Consider the following 25,806-nt stretch of genomic DNA (forward strand, 5'->3'; position numbering starts at 1 on the left):
AAAAAAAAAAAAAAAAATTCAAACCTTCAGTGTGACTGGATTTTTCCGTATTTTAGCATTTTAACCCATCTGGCAGTAAAGGGAACAGTGCCCAGTGGTTTTTCTAGTTACTGAACTTGACTGACAGCAATAACATGCTGATGTTTTAAGAATATTAACAATTCAAACCTTTCATTCCTTTAATCCCAGCCAATAGTCTCCCTGCAAATGATTTTTTAAAAATGTATATTAGTGCTCTATCCGCAAGTATGCCTGAATGTCAGAAGAGGGCATCAGATCCCATTACAGATGGTTGTGAGCCACCATGTGTTGTCCAGAATTGAACTCAGGACCTCTGGAAGAGCAGACAGTGCTCTTAACTACTGAGCCATCTCTCCAGCCTACTCCCTCCCCTGCAAATGATCTTGTTGTCCTATTAGATCACTGCTTGTTTGCCAGAGTATGTAGCTGATGTTATCATCAGTGGCCTACATCTTTTATTCAGTAAACCTATGTCTAGGCCCTTTCCATCCTGGCATAGAAAGTATTGCTTTGTTTGTTCTAATAGCTACACACCATGGTACTGACGGTCATTCAATTATAATTAGTCTTATTTTAGCAGAGGTCACAGTGTTAGATTTACTTTGTGTGTATGAATATTTCGTTTGTATGTATCTTTGTGTACCACATGCATACATAATGTCCATGGAGGCCAGAAGAGACCACTGGATCCTCTGGAACTGGAGTTATAGATGTCTGCAAGCCACCAGCATGTGGGTGCTGGGTACTGGACCTGGGACCTCTGGCAATCAGTACTCTGAGCTGCTGAGCCATCTCTCCAGCTCCTATTGTTAGTACTGTGGTGCAGAACCAGGGCCTCATGCATGCCTCTTCCTCAGAGTTTTCACCATTTCTTTAGCCATCCCCTCGGCAATACAATGTAAGTTGTTTCTGACCTTTTGCTCCTCAATGTGAAGACACCTGAAGGTAGATCCTTTTCCACATGCGGGCAAAGTACTAGATAAAGAGGTTTGGAGCCTGTCAGTTAATAAGTGTTCCTTTGCAGTCCAGGTAGAGGGCAAAATTGCCAGAGCAGAACTTGTCATGGCTTACACTGTCAGCAGTGTTTGAACAAGCCCGTGATCCTCCCTACAGTCGATGGCCTTCAGTTTCCTTCTAGAAGGAGCCCACAGGCTAGTTTTTCAATGTGAGGAACAGTATAACCCTGCTTTCCCCCAGGTAGCTAAGCCATATACCACTCACTGAGTAATGAGTGAAAATGTATCATATTTTGGCTGCTAGGGGTCAAATCCAGGGCCCTGTAAGTGCTTGTCAGGTTAAGTTCTCTACTACTAAGCTACACTCCTAGACACAAACAGTAAGCAAGCTACATTTAGAAAAGAACTTTAATAGAGGCTGGAGAGATGGCTCAGCAGTTAAGAACACTCGATGCTCTTCCAGAGGGGCAGCTCACAAGCACCTGTTAACTCCAGCTCCAGGGGATCCAACACTCACTTCTGACCTCTGCAGGCACTGCACTCATGCGAATGCACATACAAACCTATACGTGTGTAGCCCTGAAACTCAAATTTGTAGACCAGGCTGGCTTTCAATTTACAGAGCTCCACCTGTCTTTGCCTCCCAAGTGCTGGGATTAAAGGTGTGTACCACCACTGCCCAGCTTAAAGCTCAGCTTTAAAAACAAAGATTTTTTAATTTTATGTGTGTGAGTGTTTGCCCACATGTATGTATGTGCACTATTTGTGTTCCTCATGCCTTTGGATATCAGAAGATGGTATTAAACACCTAGAACTAGAATATGGCTAGTTGCGAACTGCCACATGGGTGCTGAGAACTGAACCTGGGTCCCCTGCAAGTGCTCTTAACTGCTGGACCATTGCACCAGCTTATCCCCCACCATTTTAGCAGCACTGTGGGACACAGAGAAATGACTGTAAGAAGTAAGACTTTCTTAACTTTTCATGTTCTCTCCTGTCAGGAACAAAGAGTGCTGAGCAAGGCCTGGAGATGTCGAGGTTGCCCACGTTCTCCCTGCAGGAGAAGAGCTACCTTAAAGGCACATCTGACTTCCTGGGCCTGGGCCATTTTACCACTCGATACATCACTCAAAGGAAATATCCCTCCCACCAGGGGCCCAGCTACCAGAATGACCGTGACTTAGTGGAGCTTGTGGACCCCAACTGGCCAGAAATGGGATCTCCATGGCTCTATTCTGTGCCGTGGGGATTCAGGAGGCTTCTCAACTTTGCCCAGGTACTAATCTCATCAAGTCAAGTAAGACCTTCAGACCTGAGTTTAGTCCCTCCTAGACACTCAGGTACCTACATATGAAAACTGATAAAGCTCTAGGTAGAGAGACAAGACTGCAAACCCAGGCCTTGGGAGGTCAGCTGCAGGAAGATCAGGAATTCAGTACTTGCCTCTACAGAATACATACTGAACTCAAGGCCAGTTTCAACTGCATGAGACTCTACCTCGCTACTAAAACATAGGCCCGTGGAAACTGCTTCCAACGACAGCTGAAAATCTGACACTTAACCTTTTTTTTTTTTTTTTTTTTTTTTTTTTTTTTTTTTTTTTTTTGGGCTTTTCGAGACAGGGTTTCTCTGTGTAGCCCTGGCTGTCCTGGAACTCACTCTGTAGACCAGGCTGGCCTCGAACTCAGAAATCCGCCTGCCTCTGCCTCCCGAGTGCTGGGATTAAAGGCGGGCACCACCACGCCCGGCTCGACACTTAACCTTTTAGTTTATATTTATTTTACAAATATGAGCATTTGCCTTACTCTATGTACATGAACCCCAAGGGTGGCTGGTACCCATGTGGGTTACAGATAGGTGTGAGCTGCCATGTTTGTGCTGGGACCCTGCAAGCAGCAAGTGCTTACAACCAGAGTCATCTCCACAGCCCCTTGGTCTAGAGTTTTAAGTCTATGCTCGGACTTCACACATATATGTGATGTATTTTGATCACATCTACTTCCCATTATCAGTACTCCCCCTCCCACTGCTGTCTAACCCCCTTTGTGCTTCCTACTTTCACATCTTTGTATGTCTGCGTGTGTGGCCCACTGAGGTTAGCTGGGGTTGCTTACCAGCACATGGTGAGAGGTTCTTTACTGGCACAGCTAAGCACTGGGTATACCAGTAAAGAAAATGACTACTCCTCTTTCAGGAATATTTAGCCGTTTTAAGGCCCATCTAATTTGAAAGGGAATTCATGGCAAAGAGGAAGACCTGGAGGGCTTTTTCCCTAAACAAGGCCCCTTTAATGAGAACTACTAGTATTCCATATCAGCTCACTGGACTACATTCATCTCTCAATCAACATGTTACCTGACACCTACTAAGTGTGACACCTACTAAGAGCTAATAAGCACTGCATTAGAATATGGCAGCCACGTGTCCACCTGTAAGTCAGGTGCTTGCTCGGTGTTTATTCTCTTGTCACTTTCAGACTCAGTACGGTGACCCTCCCATATATGTGACAGAAAGTGGAGCGCCCCAAAAGTTACATTGCACTCAGTTCTGCGATGAGTGGAGAATTCAGTACCTCAAAGGATACATCAATGAAATGTTAAAAGGTGAGGTAAAACTACAATTTGCTTCACATGTTTTTCTATGTAGACAAGATTCAATCTATCATCAACTAAAACCTGCTTCTAAATCTCATAGAAACAATTTTATACTATTCATACTTCTCAATAATGAAACATGTTAAGAATGGAGCCATTTGTCTTCACAGCTATAAAAGATGGCGTGGATATAAAAGGGTATACTTCCTGGTCTCTGTTGGATAAGTTTGAATGGGAGAAAGGCTATGCAGATAAATATGGATTCTACTATGTTGAATTCAATGTGAGAAACAAGCCTCGCTATCCCAAGGCTTCTGTGCAGTATTACAAGGAGATCATCACAGCCAGTGGGTTTCCAAACCCACAAGAGGTAGGGTGGACAACTTACCCATGACATCTGCTCTGCTCTTCAACTGAAGATTAAGATGAACCACACTTCTTTCTTTCAAGGGAGGGGTGGGGAATATGGCATTATCCCCTCCCCCCCCTTAGGGTGGAGTAAACACACCTCAGAATCCAGTCCCCTCCAGACAGGGCATCAGGGTGACAAGGGTCCTGTCTGAGCTAGGTTCTAATGGACTAACTTAGTAAAGATGACAATGGCTTTCTGTGCTGTTGCAGCCGGGGACTATCCAGGGCTTTACATCTGACAGACATGCCTTCTACACCGAGTGCCAGCTCCACATGTTGCCTTCCCCTACCCACCCCTGTGGGCTTTTAGTCACATCTAGAACATATTCAAGCAATAAGACTAGAAAGTATGAATCAGTTGGCAATTCTGATGAATTAAAAATGTTACACTGATACAGACACTATCAACTCTTCAATATGTAAAATGTTCTGTCAATCAAATGTAGAACTATATCTTTTCCCACCATAATGCATATATATATTTTCCCACCATAACACACACATATATTATCTATTATTGTTGATATGATATAGTATCAATATAATATATATAATATCTATGATATCTACACACACACACACACACACACACACGGTGCCTCCAAGGTAAAAAACAAACTTTAAGCTCCCCCTCACCACACCTACAGACAGGGTTTCTCTATGCAGCTCTGGATGTCCTGTAACTCGCTCTGTAGATCAGTTTGGCTTGAACTCTGATATTCACCTGCCTCTGCCTCTGGAGTGCTGGGGTCAAAGGCGTGCACCATCACTGCCTGGCTAAACCTTAAGCTTTAAAAAACTACCAAATGGGGTGTTGTTGTGCTTGTTTAGTTCTCAGTGCAACAGCCTCCAACTCTAGCTCCAGGGGATCCAACACCCTCTCCTGGCCCTCCAAGGACATGCACAGATGCCTCACAAAACCAAACCAAACCAAATCACATTTCCCATCAGCTCTACTTGGTATATATTTGCATCTACAAGCATGAACCATAAATGATGATTTAGAAGATTTTAATAAAAAAAATTACAAACAAATCTGACTGGCTTGCTAGATTTGGTTCAGCGTGAGCTACCTGGGCCTAGAAGTGAGGACAGTGACCACATCTCTCAGGTGTTCACTGTCAGTACTAGAAAGCAGGCCTGCTTCAGCTACATAGCCAGTTTGTGGCCAGTCAGGGTTACAACATTATAGTCTCAAAAAATTAATAACATCCCAACTGTGGGTAGACTTAAAAAACGTGTTTGTTTTGATGAGCTGGTAAAGGCTTTGGTCAAGCCTGATGATACAAATGCATCGAAATTTTGTAAAAAAAAAGTGCCTCGTTTATCCTAAAAACAATTTTAAATATAGGAAAATAGTAAGGCGAACTTACTTATCAAGTGGGTTTTTATTAGGTGGAAAGTTGGCGTCTCAGAGCCTTGGAAACTTGCTCCATCAACAACCAGATGCTTGCCACAGGTGAGGATTCTTATCTTTGATAACTATGTAATATTACATATGATGGTATTACCAAAAGTTTCAAAATGACCTACCTAAAATCAATATTCCCAACCATTTATGATTAAAAATGTAATCTTTTAATTTTAATCTTTTCCCTTAATGTTAATTTCTGTCTTACAAGCATTTTTAAAATTGTATTTTGGGGGGGGGGTAGTAGGGCTAATAGAAGCCAGTTTTTTTTTTTTTTCCGTTTTTTTTGTTTTGTTTTTTTGGAAACAGGGTTTCTCTGTGTAGCCCTGGTTGTCCTGGAACTCACTCTGTAGACCAGGCTGGCCTCGAACTCGGAAATCCACCTACCTCTGCCTCCCAAGTGCTGGGATTAAAGGTGTGTGCCACCACTGCCCAGCTAAGAAGCCAGGTTTTTGTACATACCAAGCAGGCTAAACTCCCAGTCTATACAGCATTTTAATTTATCTGTCTGTCCATTCATCCATCTATCCATATTGAGCCCAGACTAACATGAACTAAAGACTCTACCTCAATCAACCAACATTATGTAAGCAAAAGTATGTAAACACCAGGGAAATGAGGGGGGATATGACAGCTTATGAGTGCGAGTGCATGTGTGCATGCGTGAGCACGTGAGACATTCAGAGGACAACCTTGTGGTATTGGTTCTCTCCTTTCATCTTTACAAGGGTTCTAGAGATTGAACTCAGATGGTCAGGATTGGGTGGGAAGTGTCTTTACCCACTAAGCCATCTTATCAGCCTTACTGAATTTTTTATACAAGTGGGTATTTTGCCTGTATGTATGTATGTCTGTGTATCATGTTCATGTCTGGTACTCGAGAAGATAGAAGATGGTGTCCGATCCCCTGGAATTTGAGTTACAGTGATGAACTGTCCTTTGGGTGCTGGGAATCAAACCTGGGTCCTCAGGCACAGTAGCCAGTGCTCTTGACCACTGAGCCATCCCTGCAGCCACCACCCTACTTTTTGAGACAAGTTCTCACTAACTTGCCTTGGATGGCTTTAAACCCAACAGCTCAGATAGGCCTTGAACTTGTGTTCCTCCTGTTCCTGCCTCCCAAAGCTAGGATTATAGACTTGTAAGAGATCTTCAATAAATAACTCCTCAGCACTCCCTAATATTTTAATGTTATTTTAAGACTTAGAGAAACAGCAATGAACAAAATACTGTCCCCACCCTCTCAAAAGGCATCATTTTTTTCCCTTATTTTTATTTTATGAGCATTGGTATTTTGGCTGCATGTATATCTATTTGTGTGAGTGTCAGAACTTCTGGAACTAGAGTTCCAGACCGTTGTGAGCTCGAATGTGAACGTTGGGGTTTGACCCTGGCTGGGCCTTTGAAATAGTAGCCAGCACTCTTAACCACTGAGCCATCTCTCTAGACCCCTGTCATTTAATTTTCCAGCAGGGTTTTTATGTGTAGCCTTTACTGTCCTGGAACTTACTCTGTAAACCAGGCTAGCCTCAAACTCAGAGATCTGCCCGCCTCTGCCTCCCAAGTGCTGGGATTAAAGGCATAATTTCGCCAGGCAGTGATGGCACACACCTTTAATCCCAGCACTCAGGAGGCAGAGGCAGGCGGATTTCTGAGTTCTGAGTTCTATGCCAGCCTGGTCTACAAAGTGAGTTCCAGGACAGCCAGAGCTACACAGAGAAACCCTGTCTCAAAAAAACCACACACACAAAAAAAAGGGCATAATTTCTTATGCAGTGGGGCAGTGGGTTCTAAAAGGATCCAAAATACAGAATACTACCAATGTTTCTGAAACCCATTTTTCTGCATAAGGGCAAGCAAAAAAATATACTTCTTGGTTTTTGTTGTTGTTTTTGTTTGTTTTTTTCGAGACAGGGTTTCTCTGTATAGCCATAGCTGTCCTGGAACTCATGCTGCAGACCAGGCTGGCCTCGAACTCAGAAATCTGTCTGCCTCTGCCTCCCAAGTGCTGGGATTAAAGCTGTGCGCCACCACCACCCAGCTACTTCTTGTTTTAATATTGTTCTTTAATGTGGGGTCAAAGCAGGTGGTGCAGAAACCCCCTCAACTGAGCTACCTTTTGTACTTTGTATGACCATGCACCAGTGTCCCCACCTGCATAAAAAAGTAGGCCATAGTCTACAGATTATAAACCACAACTCACCAAATGAAAGTAACTGCAACATGGATGCAATGAGTATTTGCTGACCAGCCTGTGAGCTGCATGAGAACATATCCATGCCTGCTTACCTGTTACCAGAGCGCTCAGCAGACAAATCAGAGTGAGTGGCATGAAGGTCTTCCATCGGATGGTGGATATAACACTTAGCTCACAAAGATTAAACCAGGCAACAATTATCAAATAATTTAACATTTTAGTGAATTTTTGTTTACAAAGAAATAAGTATTAGAATTACCATTAGAAATTGTAATATATGAGGATATAAGTGTATCGAGAATAACAAACTGAAAAAGCTGAAAATGTTTCCCAGGGATTCTTTTTGTCTTTCCTTTTGAGACAGGGTTTCTCTGTGTAGCTGTGGTTTTTCTGGAACTTGCTCTGTAGACCAGGCTGCCTCTGCCTCCTCAGTGCTGGGATTAAAGGTGTGTAACTGCCACGCCCAGTTCAAAAGATTTGGACTAAAGCCGAGAGAATCCATGGAATATAGGTGCTAATCTTTTGAGATTAATGCAACGCCAGCATAAATATTAACCATACTCAAGCTTAATAAAATACCAGTGAAATAACCAAAGTTAGGCACCCCCAGATCTTCTGTTACATTTCCAGCTCTGACGTAAGTTTTGTGTGATGGTAAGGATTCCCAAAAGCTGTGTGCATACATACCAAGTGAACATGATGCCTTTGTCTCATGGCTCCAAAACGCCATTTCAAAATAACTGGTTCACTTTTACAACAAATAAGAAAAATTAGAAACACAGTGGCCCATCTCCTTTAGCTTTTGTTTCAAAACACAGCTCACTTCTGGTGGATGTATCTGTCCCTTTCAGAGCCCTTGCTTAGGCACATGCAGGTGGCTTCAGAGATTGTGGTCCCCACAGTCTGCGCTCTCTCCATCCTCACTGCTGCCCTGATGCTGACACTTCTCCTCAGGAGACGCGGCTGAGACGGGGTCTCCTCTCCACCTTCCTCTGTCAGAGCGTCTATCTCTTCAGGATCACTCTTCTGCTGCAGAAGTTCACGTGATGTCTATTTTTCAGGCTCTGAAAATTAACTTCCCCCTTTTTGTTTTGTGCTGTGATTTAAGAATAAGAAAATAAAATTAAGCATAAATAAAATGAAAGAAGCCTGTAGTCGCAACTCTCCTGAGGTCAGAGTTAATATTTGCTACCTATCATTCACACATCTCATTTTTTCAAAATTAGGAACATGTGTATAGATTTAAAACTTGATGATTTTTCATTTGTCCGGAAAAATTACTTTAATGTACAAATGACTATCACTGAGCACTGCCATATCTTATGGACACTATCAGTCTAAGCCTCTTTCAGGCTGCAGACTATTAGCTAAGCAGGTGAGCAGCAAGTGGGCGGGACATGTGCCTCCTGAGGGAGACCATGAATGACAGGTGCTGCACTGTGACTAGCAAAGGGACTCTGCAATACGATGCTATGGTGGCAAAACAAACAAAGTTGGTTTTTTTCTTTTAAATTTTAACTAAAGCCAGGTGTGGTAGCGCATGCTTTTGATACAACACTCAGGAGGCAGAGGCAGAGAGGCACATCTCTGTGAGTTCATGGTTAGCTTGATCTACATAGTGAGCTCCAGGACTACATAGATCCTGTCAAAACAAAAAACTAGAAACATTAAAGTTCATTCTATTTTATTTTATTTTGTTTTGTTTTTTTCGAGACAGGGTTTCTCTGTATAGCCCTGGCTGTTCTGGAACTCAGAAATCCGCCTGCCTCTGCCTCCCGAGTGCTGGGATTAAAGGCGTGAGCCACCACGCCCAGCTTCATTTTATTTTTTAAATTATGATAAAATTAATCTCCATTTACTAGAGGGCAAATGAGGCTTAAGGGGGAATGGTAAGATCAGGCATTTTACTTATTATTTAATTCTATTTATTTTTATGAAACAAACAAAAGAACAAACAAAGAGGCCAGATAGGGTTACACAGTGAGATTTTGTCTCAGAAACAAAACAAAACAAAACCCAAAAGTAAGGATTTTCCATCAATCTTTTTAGCTAATATCAACTCAAAGTAAGATGATTTTATTTTTCAGGTTTATAGAAACAGGATTTCTCTGTGTAGCTCTGGCTGTCCTAGAACTCTATCTCTTTAGACCAGGCTGGCCCAAAACTCAGATCCATCTGTTTCTGTGTCCTGAGTGTTGAGACTAAATGTGTGCACAACCACTGATCAGGGGTGCTTTGATTTTGATTTTAAAAATCAAGTATTTTTTTTTAAAAGGTATTTACATTTAGGGCTCAATGAAATTTGGCTGAGGAAAACTGCTTATTAACAAAACTTTGTTTTTCATGTCAAGTTGAGGGTCTATTTACAATTTTTTCTTTTATCAATGATTTTGAAATCAAACTACAGATTAAAAATTTGACTCTAGAGTTAAGTAGACCTAATAAGTGGCCAACCAAAGGTACAAAGAAAGCCAAGTAAGAACCTGGTGGCCATTCAGCGATGCCTGGGGAACAGTTTAGTTACGATGAGTGTATGTGGTACCAACAATGTAGAACTAGCTAAGACACAGGGACTCATCACAACATACCGGAGAGAAGACACTTTGCAAGGACCCACAGTGCGCATTACTTGAAGTGCACCTGGCTGCAGGTAAGCATGCTAATGAAGGCTGTCCTTTCTTCCAGACTACCATTCAGTGTCAGCTCAGGAAACTCTGCAAGCAGAAAGACAACGAGGCCAGTCAGAGCTCTCACCTGACTTTACCACAACACAGCAGTGTGGATGGCACCCGACTTCCACTTGAAAAGAATCTGTTTGGCCAAACTCTGCTGGGGCAAATATTTATACAGCATACCCTCCTGATGTTTTAAGCTTTGATTAAACAACATTCAAAGTAGAGTAAAAAACAAAAACAAACAAGAGCTACCTTCCCTCAGGAAACAACTACATTAATTTTTGTGCCACCACTTAAGGATCAACAAGTGTCTTTTCTGAATCATGCTGTAACATAATTTTAGAGAAGAAATTCTTAGCATTTACAGCCTCCCCAGCCCCTTTATGGTTTTTTAAGACAGGGTTTCTCTGTGTAGCCTTGATTGTCCTGAAACTTGCTTTATAGACCAGGTTGGCCTCAAACTCACAGAGATCCACCTGCTTCTGCCTCCCAAGTACTGGAATCAAAAGTGTGTGCCACCATCCCCAGGCAGAATTTACAGCCTTACAGCTAAATGTACACTCATTTCTCTACCCTCTAAAAGAATGAATCCTGTGCTTCAAGGAAACAGCAAGTTAGCATTTGGAGGGATTGTGTCCACTTTGTGATTTCCATGTTTTTATCATTACTACTGTCATTTGCTAAGCACCCACTGGTGGACCACTGTCTAGTGGACACTTGATTTTTTTACCCCATTACTTCCAAATATTATTCTCTACCCCATGGCAGATGAAAGAAAGTGTGCTTGTTCTCTAAGTCTGTCTCCCTGTTCTTAAAAAAAAAAAAAATTATTTATTATTATACATAAGTACACTGTAGCTGTCTTCAGACACACCAGAAGAGGGCATCAGATCTTACAGGTGGTTGCTGGGATTTGAACTCAGGACCTTTGGAAGAGCAGTCAGTGCTCTAAACCACTGAGCCATCTCTCCAGCCCTACACTTTTTACTTTTGAGATGACCTCTGAATTTCCTTTTGGGTAAACTGTTCATGCGTACACATGCATGTATGCATGTTTTGGTTTTTAAGACAGGGTCTCTATGTGTAGACCTGGCTGTCCTGGAACATGTTTTGTAGTCAAGGCTGGCCTCAAACATAGAGATCCATCTGCCTAGCACACACAAGTGCCTCAAGTACTTGCAAAGATTTTTTTTGTAGTATACTAGGACATGTTCCTCTTCTGAACGCATGCCATAAATGTGATTTTCTAGTTTACTATGTCTGTTGCTTGGCCTAAATATATATATATTAGATAAATATATATAATTTTTTCTCTTTTTTATATACCTGGAATTAAAAAAAGGATTATATTTAAAATTGTGTGTGCATTGAAGGTGCCCACAAAAACCAGAAGAGGGCACTGAATCTTCTGCAACTGGAGTTAAAAGTAGCTTTGAATTGCCTGATATGGATGCTAGGAACTGAACCCAAGTACTCTGCAAGATCACCTCTGAACCATCTCTCCAACATCCACATAGCTGATTTTAATCCCCTTTAGATTTTAAGTTGTATATCATACTTAAAACACATGGCATGGGAGCTGGAGAGATGGCTCAACCGTTAAGAGCACTGGCTGCTTTTCCAGAGGTCCTGAGTTCATTTCCCAGCAACCACATGGTGGCTGACAACCATCTGTAATGGGATCTGATGCTCTCTGGTTATATCTGAAGCAATAGTGTACTTATATACATAAAATAAATCTTGAAAAAAAAAAAAAAAAAACCCAAACCAACCAACCAAAAAACCACATGCCATGATTTTAACTGACGGCTTCCAAGAAAAATTTTTTTAGTTTAATGATTTCTGCATGTTTATCTGTGAGAGACAGAATCCCCTGGGAAATAGGAGTGGGCATGTTGTGGGGTCTTGTCTTAATTGTGTTAACTGAAGTGTGAAGACTTGCCCAGTATAGACAGACCATCATCCCTGGGCTGGCCACTCTGGACAGCTTTAAAGTGGGGAAAGTAAGCGGACACGAGCACACAGGCACTGCATTCTTCTGCTGACTAAGGGATTTCTATCAACAGCTACTCAAGCTCCTTCTGCTTTGACTTCCTTACCGTGGTGCATGGTGATCTGTGAGAGGAAATAAAACCATTGACCCTTCATTGCTTCTGTCAGAGAATTTTATCATAGTAACAGGAAAAGAAACTAAGACATAAATCAGTACCAAAAGGAGGGTGGAAATTATATGGTGACAGGGACCAAGTGGTGGTAGAGATGTCTTGGTTGGTGTTGATTTCAGATCGTTAGACTCTTGAATTATTAGGGAGATGGGCATCTGAGCATGTCTGTGAGAGGTGTTCTTATGTTAAGTGATGTGGACCGACCCACCGTATTGGATGGTGTGAGTGGAGGACGGGGACTCAGTAACCCCATGCACTCACCCTCTGCTCTGCTTCCTGAGTGTGAGCACAGTACAACTGGCTGCTTGTTTTAAGCTCCTGATGCCTTGAAGACAGAATCAGATCCCATTACAGATGGTTGTGAGCCACCATGTGGTTGCTGGGAATTGAACTCAGGACCTCTAGAAAAGCAGTCAGTGCTCTTAACCACTGAGCCAGCCTCAGCAAAGGTTCTTTTATCCAGGATAATAAGAAAAAGACTCACAAGTGATTATTATACTTTGATTTTTTCTAAAACTCACAATGGCACAAAAGTCAGATTTTCTTTTAAAGTCTGTTTTATACCTAAAGTTCAGGAAAAGACCTGCAACAATGATTCCTCCCATAAAGATTTAATGACTACATAACATCTTTACCAGGCCTGTGGAAACTGGAATGGTCTACAGGGGAGCTGTCACTCAGCTGCCACACTGTTTTCACTGTTTTCTTTTGACTGCTGCTGAGCTCCACTCTCCATTTCTGCGGCTTCTCACTGAAGAAAAAATACCAAAAGAAAATTAAAATGAATAAATAAGTAAATTACTAATAACCAAACAGTAGCTGTTCCTTCCTTCCTTCCTTCCTTCCTTCCTTCCTTCCTTCCTGTCATCCAGTGAAATCCACGTGTGACAAGCACTGAGTACGGATATAAATAGGCCACAATCCCTGAGCTGGAGAAGTACAGTCAACAAAGGGGGAGAGATAAAAACATACACACATTTCAAAGAAAAACAATTTCTTTAAAAAGCAGTAATAGTCTAGGGCTGGAGAGATGGCTCAGGAGTTAAGAATACTGGCTGCTCTTTCCAGAAGAAAAGGGTTTAATTCCCAGCACCCACATGTCAGCTCACATATCTCTAATCCAATTCCAGGGCTTCTGACACCCTCACACAGACATACATGCAGGCAAAGCACTAATGAACATAAACGAAAAATAAATCATATATATAAATAGGCAGTAATAGAGAAACACTGTGCAAACCAAGTGTGGTGGTACTCAGTAATTCTAGCACACGAGAAGGCTGAGGCAGGAGAATCACTATCAGTTCAAGACCAGCATTAGCTACATAGAGAGTTCTAGGCAAGCTTAAACAGGGAGACTCTGTTTCTATTTTTCCTCAAAGAAAGAAAGACAGTGTAGGGGTTGGGGGAAGGCACGAAGAGTCAAGATTAGTAATTATTTAAAAGATATAGAAGGAACAAGAGTAAGGTTTGGGGAGTATACGATTATGGTCATTTGAAAGATAAAACATAAGAAAAAAAACAGCATTATAAAAGAATAACATTTAAAATTTTTATTTAATTATTTAGTTTAAAAAGATCATCATGGCAGGAAAGATGGTTCAGTCTGATAACTTGAGTTCCATGATGGAAAGGGAGAACTGACTCCCCGTGAATTGTCCTCTGACCTCCACATGTGTGTCACAGCTTACAAGCACCCAACTTCACACACGAATAAATTAATAAATGTAGTAAAAATTAATATTCATTTTGTGCCATCAAGATGGCTCAATGGATAAAAGTGCTTGTGACAGACGTGGAAGGCTGATAATCTGAGTCTGATCCCCAGAATACACAAGATGGAAGGAGAACAGACTATAAAGTTGTCCTCTGACCTCCACACACATGCCACAGTATGTACTTGCCTACAGGTAGCATACATATACATACATATTAATACTAAATATGTGTTTTTTAGACTTTTAAAGATTTACTTAAGTGTGAGTATAAACAGGCATGTCTCACAGCCTGTCAGGGGACAACTTTTCGGGTCAGTTTCCTGCTTCTGCCTTGGTTTTTGAGGACAGGCTGTCACTATTATGTGAGTCCTGAAGATCAAAGAACTCGGGTCATCAAGAGCTGTGCAGGGAGTGATGTTCTTAGCAGCTGAGCCATCTTCTAACCCCACACTTTTCTACACATCCACCCACCCACCCACCTACCTACCTTTTTGTTTATTTAGTGTACATGTGAAAATGTCCATGTGCAGGGTGTGTGTGTGCTATAGTAGTCTTGCCAGGGTGTACATGTGGAGATCAAAGGACAACCAGAGGAAGTCACTCTCCTTCAACCGTGTAAGTAAGCTCCAGGAGTTGAACTCAGGTCATAAGGCTTTTTTTTTTTTACCAAGTAACTAGGTTGCCCACCCCTGTTTTGATTTTTTTCTCCTTTTTTGAGACAGTGTCTCAATTAGTACTTCTGTTTTGCCTAGAACTTTACTATGTGGACCAGTCTGGTCCTGGAACTCACGAGAGGTACCCACCCACCTGAGTCCTAGATTATAGGCATGCGCTACCACACACAGGCAAAAACAATTTATCTATAACATGTTTATTTAAATTGGCAAATAAAAAGGCCATTTGTAGCTGGTCTCAGCAGTGCACTTACTTTGGTAGTGGAAATAGGACAACAAAATTTAAAGATAGTCTAGGTGATATAGTAAGACCCCATCTCAAAAATCAACTGATCACTGATAGTACAAACTTTTGGTATGACAGAAGCTTTAAGAAGCAGACAAGAGGAAAGAAACGTTAGGGAGAACAGCACTGGCATGCCAGAGTGCATGACTACAATAATTCTGTCATACCCACAGCCACACCGTTGGTCCTGCTGTGCCTGTCTAGCCTCATCACTGTCTCTCATCTCATGGTCATCATTCTGTCATTTCTTCCTATTATTTCTCCTATGATTTTGTTTTTGTTTTTTTTTAAAGATTTATTTATTATTATATATAAGTACACTGTAGCTGTCTTCAGACACACCAGAAGAGGGAGTCAGATCTCATTACAGACGGTTGTGAGCCACCATATTGGTGCTGGGATTTGAACTCAGGACATCTGAAAGAAAAATCAGTGGTCTTAATCGCTGAGCCATCTCTTTAGCCCCTCTCCCAGGATTCTGTAACAGAACAAAGACTAAGAGGCTCAAAAGTCTTAAGTGAAAAAAATTCTGGGAGAAGAAATAGAAAAGGCCGTGGGTCAGAGAGTGGGAAAAGGACTACCAGGCTAAGCCATACTGGATCATTAAATCCTACGTTAACTGGGCCAAACTGGCCTTAAGGTACAATGTAATTATTAAGTTGCTTACCTTTGATACAAGTTCTTGACAGCAGCTGGTCTGACTGGCAACTGAAAAATGTGTTGCTCATCAAGAGGATTTTGTTTGTAATATTTTATGCAGGATCTAAAAAGTTAAAACAATCTTTTTTGGGAATAAGAGCTGTCAGAAAAGATAAAGGCTTTCTAGTCTAGAGAAAGATTTTACCACAAACCAGGCTATGACAGAAGGAATGAACTCAGAGTCACAATAGTAACAAACACCAGCCCCCCACCCCTTCCCTCTGCTGAAAACAAAACTTAACGACAATGTTTCTAGCCAAGGAAATCTCATTCACTTCAAAAAAGCTATGTAGACTGCTTTCTTATATAAAAACATATTGAGCTGAGAATGTAGCTAAGTGGTGGCTCACACCAGTAAGCCTGGGCTACAAATGAGACAATGCCTCAAAACAAAAAGCAAAAATCCTTACTGTGTTAAAGAGAAGAGAAGCTCATGCTGGGGTTTAATGAAAAGCATGCAGATGACTAAGATTTCAAGAACATGATGGAGTTTCTGAACACGGCAAACCTGTTCCTGTGTCGATACTGAGGGAGAAATGAAGTATTCCTGGAAGACAGAAATATAAAGAGAGGAAGGAAGCAATGACTAAGCAGAACCCCTGGGAAGAAGCCGCCATTCCCTCTACATCTACACAGGATGCCTGATAATGGGGAAAGGGAGGCAATGACGGCACAGAACTCCCTACCTTTCACCATCAGCCTTAAACCAAGTTCTTTGCTAAGAACGCTGGACACAAATAACAGTCTCCTATAAAAGCTGATCCCAGTCAGCTTCACTAACGAGGACAAGTGGGTAGCCTTATTACTACTTATTACTAAGGATGGCAGGGCTAATCTGCAAGACCACCCTACATCTCTCCTTACCTGGTGAACCGAAGTCTGAGAAACTAACCAAGTGCCTGACAATCCCCCCTTGAACGTATTACTGGAATATTGGCACAGATTTTGGAGAAGACATTTGGCAAGCTAAGCCAGTATCATAAAGTGTTGAAGTTTCCAGTCTTATTTCTGAGATCCATCTAATAATCCAGTGGGAATGATAAGCAGATTTTGATAACAGCCAAGATTCTAGCCTCCTGGAGTGTACACTTTGTATAATTCTTTCCCCTTGAGTGAGCCTAGAACTTACAAACATGATGTGGTTTTATTGTCATAACTAGGCCACTAATAGTTAATGCATAGTGCATTAATCAATAATAATCTTAATACATAATAAACATATAATATAGTGTTACATGTATTATAGTATATTTTGATGTTTTTATAGCTAACATACAAAATATATATTAGCATATATAGTAATAGACTATACATGTTTAATTTTAAAATATATTATACTATATTAATGCTATATAGCATATGTTATATACTGATATATATAATACTCTTTATGTCATATTTATTATTGATTAATGCATAGTTTGTTACCTAGTTAAGGCAATACAACCACATCATATTTGCAAGTTTTAGGCTCATATATAATATATATAATAGGTAGTTATCATTTGGTCCTTATAAAATCCTGCCCAGTATCAGGTGTAGTGGTGATGCTTTAGTCACCAGAATGTGGGAGACAGAGGCAGGGGAATCTCTGAGTTTGAGACAAGCTTGGTGTACAAAGTGAACTAATTCCAGGACAGCCAGGGCTACATAGTGAGACCCTGCCTTAAAAAAACAAAACAACAATGCCAGCCGGTGGTAGCGCATGCCTTTAATCCCAGCACTTAGGAGGCAGAGGCAGGAGGATTTCTGAGTTCCAGGTCAGCCCGATCCACTGAGTGAGTTCCAGGAGAGGCAGGACTACACAGAGAAACCCTGTCTCGAAAAACAAAAAACCAAAAGAACAAAAACCCTCCCAGGCCTTCTCTAAGAAGACCAAGAAGGAAAGGAGATGCTCTTTCACTGTCACTCTGAAATCAACTGTCATGCTGTGGGGAGGGTCCATGATAAATGCCGAAAGCATCCAATAGAAGAGACTGGTTGGTCCTGAGCCAATACTTTAAAGAATGCTGTAACTTCTTTAGCAAATAATCCTTCAAAGGAGTCAAGAGGATATAAAATAAATACGCCCTTCACTGGGCGTGGTGGCACAGGCCTTTAATCCCAGCACTTGGGAGGCAGAGGCAGGCGGATTTCTGAGTTCGAGGCCAGCCTGGTCTACAGACTGAGTTCCAGGACAGTCAGGGCTACACAGAGAAACCCTGTCTCGAAAAACCAAGATAAATAAATAAATAAATCACCCTTATAGATTTCTTGACAACTAGGTAAGAGTTTTGGTAGAACAGTGGCATCAACACAATAAAACTACACATCAGTTGCATAGATGCAAAGAGAAAGGGAAAGGCTGGAACAAGCACCTGTCAGTTGACATTGAGGAAGAGCAGTAACTGGCATCAGTTGGCTCACTGTGCTTCCTAGGAGCTAGAACAGAGGCTGGCACATTACAGACACTTAGCAACTGTGTGCTGTTATGACTACATAAGAGAAAGAAACTCACCAAATGATTCAAAGATGCAAGTTCCTGACCTATCAAGAAAAACATATGTAAATAAGCTTTAGGAATTTCCCAGTAAAAATTTAAAAATAAAAAGAATCTAAGAAAAATGTTTGTAGTTCATATATTAAATAGGTGACCAAGTTAAATAGTTCATCAATTACATTATAAATTCATACTAATACTTATTCTAAAACTGATCATAGCTTGCCCCTAATAAACAAAGTATCAAGTGTTAAGTATTAAAAAAAGCTGGGCAGTGGTGGCGCACGCCTTTAATCCCAGCACTCGGGAGGCAGAGGCAGGCGGATTTCTGAGTTCGAGGCCAGCCTGGTCTACAGAGTGAGTTCCAGGACAGCCAGGGCTACACAGAGAAACCCTGCCTCGAAAACAGAGAAACAAACAAACAAGATTGAAAAACATCTTTTCACTAGGGACAGCAGGTTGGTTCAGAAAGTAAAGGCGCCTGCCAGCAAACCTGACAGCCCAAGCTGGAGCCTGGGACCACACAGTACAAGTGACTCCAGAAAGGTGCTCTCCACATCCACACGTATTCACGGGTGCCCCACCACAGCACATTTTAAAACAAACAACAAACAAAACTCATACCTAAAAGCCAAAAAACCAAAACACTACAGCTCTATTTAACCTATTGTATTTATCAAGTGGGAAATTGGCCCAGAAAAGGAAAATGCTTGTATCACAGGCAATCAGAGGTAAAGCCAGACCGACAAGGACTAGGAAGGTAAAAGAACTCACTGACAAAAAAGCTGATATAATCTTTCTTCAGTTTGTCCAAACCAATTTCCAAAAGCATCTGCAGTGGGGTAGCTCCGGAGAGAGGGACACTGTCCATAGCTCCATGGTAAGACTGATGAATGAGTCTACTTAGCAAACTGTTGCTCCCACTGTGCAACTAGAAATAGAAAAAAAGTTTGTAAATTCTTAAATTCAAGTATAAATAAACCTAATAGGCAAAATAAGACTATGAATTCAAAATTAGAATCACACATTTTCAGTTTCCCGACATTATAAATTCTTTCAATAAAAGCTCCCAAGTTAACCCGAGTTCTTAAGATGCCACTCCTGGCTAGAAACGCGGCTTTGCCTGACGTGCCTAAAGCTCTGGGTACATCCCCAGTTCTGGATGAGCAGGGAGTTGGCGGTATGTGAGTGTAGTCCCAGCATTCAGGAGGCAGAGGCAGGTGTTTCAGAAGTTTAAAGTCAGTTACCCTCAGCTATCTAGTCAATTGGATACCCTATTAAACAAAACAAAACAAAACAAAAACAAGAAGGGCTGGAGCAATAGCTCAGTGGTTAAGAGCACTGACTGTTCTTCCAAAGGTCCTGAGTTCAGTTCCCAGCAACCACATGGTGGCTCACAACCATCTGTAATAAGATCCTGCCCTCTTCTGGAGTGTCTGAAGACAGCTACAGTGTACTCACATATAATAAATAAAGAATAATTATAGTAATAATAAGAAAACCCAAGAAGAACACGAAAAGCTATTCCTATTCCACTTGTGTTTTGAAAATCTAAAGCAGTCAAGGCAGGCCTAAAGTGGTAAGCTTGACTTTCTCAGAGAGCATCAGAGCTGGTCCTTCGAGGCCTTACAACTAGGCCTTCTCCTGGGTGACTGCAGCACCACTGAGCATCTTTAGTAAACTTCTGTCTTCACTCACAATGAAGCAGACTGAAGGAACATAAACTCCTCTCCTCGGGGGTCTATGTGTATGACAAAGTTACTTTTCAGCTGTGACATCTAACCTAACATAGATTATTTATACATCAATTACTATTTCTGGTTCCTATGAGAAAAATTACTGGGCTGGAGAGGTGGCTCAGTGGTTACAGGCACAGACTGATCTTGCAGAGGATCTGGGTTAAATTCTAGCACCCACATGGCAGCTCATTACTGTCTGTAAACTCTTAAGATCTGACACCCTCACACAGAGATAATGCAGGCCAAACATCAATGCACATAAAATAAAAATGTTATTAAAAAATAATAAAACCCTAAGTATTGTGATTGGACAAAACCCTACGTTTTAGGTTTTTTTTTTTTTTTTGAGACAGGGTTTCTCTGTATAGCCCTGGCTGTCCTGGAACTCACTTTGTAGATCAGGCTGGCCTCGAACTCAGAAAAATTCGCCTGCCTCTGCCTCCCGAGTACTGGGATTAAAGGCGTGCGCCACCACGCCCGGCTTGTTTGTTTTTGAGGCACAATCTCACGACACAGCCCAGGCCAACCTCCAACTTGTGATCATTCCGCTTCCTACCAAATGGTCGGATTCCAGGCATGTCTTACCATGCCTGGCCTTGATATATATGCCTTTTGTGCATGAGTGCTGGGGAGATCCTACCACAAGTATTATTGGTTTAGAAGTCATATTACATTTTCAGAAACTCAAGTCATCATCAAAACTGCTTTGTAAAAAGACCACTCTAGTTTTGAAGTCTTAGCAGTGGCTATGAAAACATTCATTTCCAGAATAGTTAACAGTATCAACAGCTTATATATATCAATCCAGACACTAGGTCCTGTGTATGCATTAGATACATAACATTAGATTCCTAAATAACACTATGACTCAGGAAGAGTCCAGTCCTCATTTTGTTGATGAGGGTAGTGAGGTACAGAGAAGTAAAGGGCCCCAAGTTCACACAGCTAGAAGGTAGCAGAGCTGGAGGTCAACACAGACTGTTTGATCCAGTGTTTTATCAAACGCTCTCTTTCTGCTTGTATGGTTTGGTTTCTATATGTCACTGAGAAAAACATTCTACTGACACCCTTCAACCTACCCATGGCTGTATATCTCCACGCTGCAGACTCTGCAGGATCAGTGTGAAACACTTCACCAAGTCTTGATAGGAAACCACACCTTAAAAACCAAGTCACACAGAAATCACTTTCACATCTCTACTGATTCAAGTGTCAATTTTAATGACACATACAAGAAACAAACAATCCCCTGCCCCCCCTGCCCCCCGCACTTTAGCAGTGAGAGGGGGGATTTAAAATGGGAGGGAAAAAAAGACAGAAAGATATAGCTCAGATTGCCAATAACATTTGGTAGGTAGATCAATCCATCTATCTATTTATCTATCTATCTACCTACCTATCTATCTAAAATTGTTATATGAGATATATATTAATATTAGGCATGTTTTGACTCCTGTAAATATAGTTATATCTCATGCAAACAGTCAAGTTTTATATATATTTTTTCTTTTTTTCTTTTTCTTTTATTTATGTTTTTTTCTTTTTCTTTTTTGCTTCTTCAAGTTTTATATTTTAAAAGGCATGAAAAGGGGCTGGAAAGATGACTCAGCAGTTAGGAGCACTGGCTCCTCTTCCAGAGGCCCAAGGTCAATCCCCAGTACCCACATGCTACTTCCAACCATCTAGTTTCACAGGATCTAAACTGCCTTCTGCTCTATGTAAGCGAGCTGACTTCACCTGGTGTACAGACATACAAACAGGCAAAGTACAGATGCACATAAAGTTAAAACAAACAAAAACCTTAAATACACAAAAAAGCCCACTTTATTTATGATGGATACGCACTGCTGCTCATTCTGCACCAAAGCTGTTCAGCAAAATCGAGATCCCCCCGCACTGTGAGAAGCATAGACCTGACAACTGCAGCTGCGTCATGGTTCACTGCCTGAAAAAGAAGCAAACTTTAGAGAACACTCCATTTATTTACTTTTTTTTTTTTTTTTTTTTTGGTTTTTCGAGACAGGGTTTCTCTTTATAGCTCTGGCTGTCCTGGAGCTCACTTTGTAGACCAGGCTGGNCTGGCTGTCCTGGAGCTCACTTTGTAGACCAGGCTGGCCTCGAACTCAGAAATCCGCCTGCCTCTGCCTCCCGAGTGCTGGGATTAAAGGCATGTGCCACCACGCCTGGCCATTTATTTACTTTTAAAGTGAAGTAGTTTAAGCTTTAAACACTATTCTGAGCACTATAAGGACATGAACATATACAAAGAATTATAGAAATGTTATTTTCTTCAGAATTTCATTTACTAATAAGGAGAAATACTTGAATAGAGTAAAAAACTATAGTTTTTTTTTGTTTGTTTTTCAAGACAGAGTTTCTCTGTGTAGCCTTGGTTGTCCTGGAACTCACTCTGTAGACCAGGCTGGCTTTGAACTCAGAAAACTCTGCCTCCCAAGTGCTGGGATTAAAAGTGCACCAACACTGACTAGCTAAAAAAACTAGAGTCTTGAAGTTGTTTTAAATCTGTAATGACTAACCCGACAAGGTGGCAGTTATATACCCATAAAACCCTGCACTCAGGAGGCTGAGGTAGGAGTAGATTGCATTTGAAGCTAGCCTGAGCACAACCCTGTCTCAAAACAAAACCAAACCCCAAACAATAACAGCAAAACCATACCACTTAAAAGTAAGCTCTCAGCCGGGCGTGGTGGCACACGCCTTTAATCCCAGCACTTGGGAGGCAGAGGCAGGCGGATTTCTGAGTTCAAAGCCAGCCTGGTCTACAGAGTGAGTTCCAGGACAGCCAAGGCTACACAGAGAAACCCTGTGGTAAAACAAAACAAAACAAAACAACAACAAAACCCAAAAACCTCAAAAACAAAAGAGAAAAAAGTAAGTTCTCAATTTTCTTCTGAGAATATTTATTAAGTGGCCTTTGACCCAATTTCCTCATCATCAGGTGGAAACTGTCAATTTCACAGTGGCACACTATGGCTCAGTAGCAGCATTTCATGCTGTTTTCATATACTATGGCAGTACTTTCTACAGTGTATTATTAATATAACTTATCTACTCTCTGCAGCTGAACAATAAATACAAACACAGGATGGAAGGAGACCTGAGAGGCTCCACATGAAAGGGAGTTCAAAGGCAGGGAAAGATGCTAACTGACAGTAACTGCTTATCCCTCTTCCCTCCCTCCTCTCTCCTTTCCTTCCTTTGCTTTTACGAGACAGGGTTTCTTTGTGTAGCTTTAGCTGTCCCAAAACTAACTCTGTAGACCTAGCTGGCTGTGAGCTCACAGAGATCCACCTGCCTCTGCTCCCAAGTGCTGGGATTAAAAGCATTCTCTACCATGCCGGGCTTGCTTACCTCTTTTTGTTTATCTTTTTTTGTAGAATCATCAAGTTCATCCAGTTTATTTAAGTCTAAAAAGCAGAAAAGGTTTATTGAGTTTAATTTTCTGCTTCCTGTATTATTTCCATCCTAATCCTATTGTCAACTAGCAAACGGGAACAGGAGGAATATACTGGGACTTTAGCAAACTACCAGTATGTCAGCCATCCTTTATGCAGGAGCTGGAAACAAAAGAGAGGCATGTGCACGGTGCTCAGATACCATCTCATCACTCTTCTACAATCCCAAACACACTTAGTTATCTGTGCTACATAAACTTCCACGTCAACATTCTCTTCTTTATAGTCTTGAAGCCTGATCAAACCTAGGGATTTAAATATGGTTGGCAAATCCTTGGCTGGCCTGGCCTAGCTTTGTAGACCAGGCTGGCCTCAAACTCAGATCCACCTGCCTCTGCTTCCCCAGTGCCGGAATTAAAGGTGTACACCACCGCACCCAGCACTCACGTATTTTTTTACTTTGTGACAAGGTTTCTCTAAATTGAGTAGCTTGACTGACACTGAAATCACTCTACAGCTCAAGCTAACAGTTCTTCTGCCTTGGCCTCTCAAATAGTTTTACAAATAGATTACAGGTCTGTGCTTCCAGGCTTAGCTCAAACTTAATCTTACAATTTTTACAATATAATATCTATCTTTGACATTTTAGAACCAAAGTCTCTCCAACCATATTAGATCACAGCTTTAATGTATTCTAACTCAAAGCTATATAAAACCAAGAGACAACTGATATTTAAATATAGCAAGCATATGCACTCAATTAAAAACAAGCAACAGACAAGAATGAATTATGAAAACAAACACCATTCAGAAATTCCTGAACAAATTCAAGAGCAGATTTTGTTTCCAGAGGCTCAAGCCATTCAGTTACACCAGTCCTGATGCCATCAGCTAAAACCTGTAAAACAGTCAGAAAACATGTTAGCTGAAATCATAGCCTAATGAATAGGGATATATTTAATAGTATCAAGTAAGGTTCTTTCGAACAATATTCTTTGTGACTTATTTATTTTATTTCATATATTGAGTGTTTTGTGCACCACATATAGTACCTAGTGCTTTCAGAACTCAAAAGAGGTTACTGGATCTCCTGGCAATGGAGCTACAGATGGTTATGAGGTACCATGAGGGTACTAGGAATCAAACCCAGGTCCCCTGGAAGAGCAACAAGTGCTCTTAAGCACTGAGCTCTCTTTCCAGCCCTCTGGTAAGAGTTCTTGAGTGTTGACTACTCACCAGGCACTGTCATAGGATTTTGTATGTAGTGTGTTATTTATCTCAACACAACTCTCTGAGACAGATACTACTACTGTCTTCATTTTATTAAGGCTAAGAAAGCTTCAGTAACTAGCTGAAGTTACTAACAAACAGTAGCTGGATACATATCCACCAGGCTGGCATGGTATCTATGAATGGTATTCTCAACTATAATGCTATGCACACAGGAACTACATGTGATCCTGGGAGAAGGATACAATACAGCTGAGGCAACAATGAAACCACAAATGTGAAACTGAAAGCAAGATTATCCAAACACAATATAATTACACACATAGGCACACACAAAAAATGTAAGCACAGTGAAGGAAAGGCAGTCAAGACAGGCTACACTAGCTACAGGACTGATAACGGGAGGGTTCTGTCTGCTGCAACTCAGCAGGGAGGATCATGAGGAATGACTCCATCCAGAGTGAACAAACAGCAGAGATCAGAAGGAACAGAGCAAAAGACTGAGAAACTTCACAAGTTTTTTTGCTTCACATGAGAAATGATATCCACTATTGCCATTGCAATAAAATGACAGGATCAAGTAGTTAGCACTACCTTTATTTCCAGGGAAAGGAAAAATGTTTCTCAACAGAAAAGAGATCATTTCATACTTACAGAGGGGTCTATGAAAAAGCTGAAGATAATCTTTATGTATCAGAATGACTGAGATATTTAACTTGGTGGAGGTCAGAGATGTTAAACATATTGCTATGTGTAGGGTGGTCCAAATCACAAGGAATGGGGCAGTGTGAAATGCCCAGTGTCTCTATTGAAAAACAATGCATGTTCTTGACAGTGTATCAAACAAAGATGAAAGGGTTGTAAGTGTACAGTAAGGGCCAGTGAAACAGCCCAGAGGGTAAATGTACTTGCTGCCAAGCCTGATAACCCAAGTTCTATCTCCACAATCCACATCTAGGAGAGAACTGACTGTCACAAGCTGGCTTCTGACTTTCTGCACAAATACATGCTACATATAAATAAAAATAATTAAAAATAAATACAAAGAACCCAGATGTCCCTCAACAGAGGAATGGATACAGAAATTATGGTACATTTACACAATGGAGTACTACTCAGCTATTAAAAAGAATGA

The 25,806-nt window shown here is 41.2% G+C and overlaps 2 protein-coding genes across 3 annotated transcripts in view; one reads left to right on the forward strand and one right to left on the reverse strand.

Moving 5' to 3' along the window:
• Lctl (lactase like) overlaps positions 1-8,747 on the forward strand; it is a 21,799-nt gene extending 13,052 nt beyond the window's left edge. The window contains exons 10-14 of the mRNA XM_021171820.1: positions 1,979-2,253; positions 3,454-3,580; positions 3,742-3,941; positions 5,378-5,441; positions 8,442-8,747. Of these exons, the coding sequence (XP_021027479.1) occupies positions 1,979-2,253; positions 3,454-3,580; positions 3,742-3,941; positions 5,378-5,441; positions 8,442-8,557 (782 nt within the window). The 3' untranslated portion in view covers positions 8,558-8,747. The remainder of the gene's footprint in view (positions 1-1,978; positions 2,254-3,453; positions 3,581-3,741; positions 3,942-5,377; positions 5,442-8,441) is intronic.
• Zwilch (zwilch kinetochore protein) overlaps positions 7,788-25,806 on the reverse strand; it is a 35,246-nt gene continuing 17,227 nt past the window's right edge. The window contains exons 9-19 of one of the 2 annotated variants that reach the window (XM_021171821.2): positions 24,246-24,339; positions 23,398-23,453; positions 21,871-21,970; positions 21,105-21,184; positions 19,061-19,217; positions 18,305-18,333; positions 16,218-16,354; positions 15,776-15,871; positions 13,066-13,181; positions 10,179-10,304; positions 7,788-8,686 (exon numbers count right to left, since the gene is read on the reverse strand). In XM_021171821.2, coding sequence (XP_021027480.1) covers positions 10,216-10,304; positions 13,066-13,181; positions 15,776-15,871; positions 16,218-16,354; positions 18,305-18,333; positions 19,061-19,217; positions 21,105-21,184; positions 21,871-21,970; positions 23,398-23,453; positions 24,246-24,339 — 954 coding nt within the window. In that variant the 3' untranslated portion in view covers positions 7,788-8,686; positions 10,179-10,215. Of the gene's footprint in view, positions 8,687-10,178; positions 10,305-13,065; positions 13,182-15,775; positions 15,890-16,217; positions 16,355-18,304; positions 18,334-19,060; positions 19,218-21,104; positions 21,185-21,870; positions 21,971-23,397; positions 23,454-24,245; positions 24,340-25,806 lie in introns of those variants that run through there. The other variant, XM_029481057.1, reaches the window with a different exon arrangement.

The sequence above is a fragment of the Mus caroli genome, chromosome 9 (assembly GCF_900094665.2).
Source record: "Mus caroli chromosome 9, CAROLI_EIJ_v1.1, whole genome shotgun sequence".
NCBI classification, from domain to species: domain Eukaryota; kingdom Metazoa; phylum Chordata; class Mammalia; order Rodentia; family Muridae; genus Mus; species Mus caroli.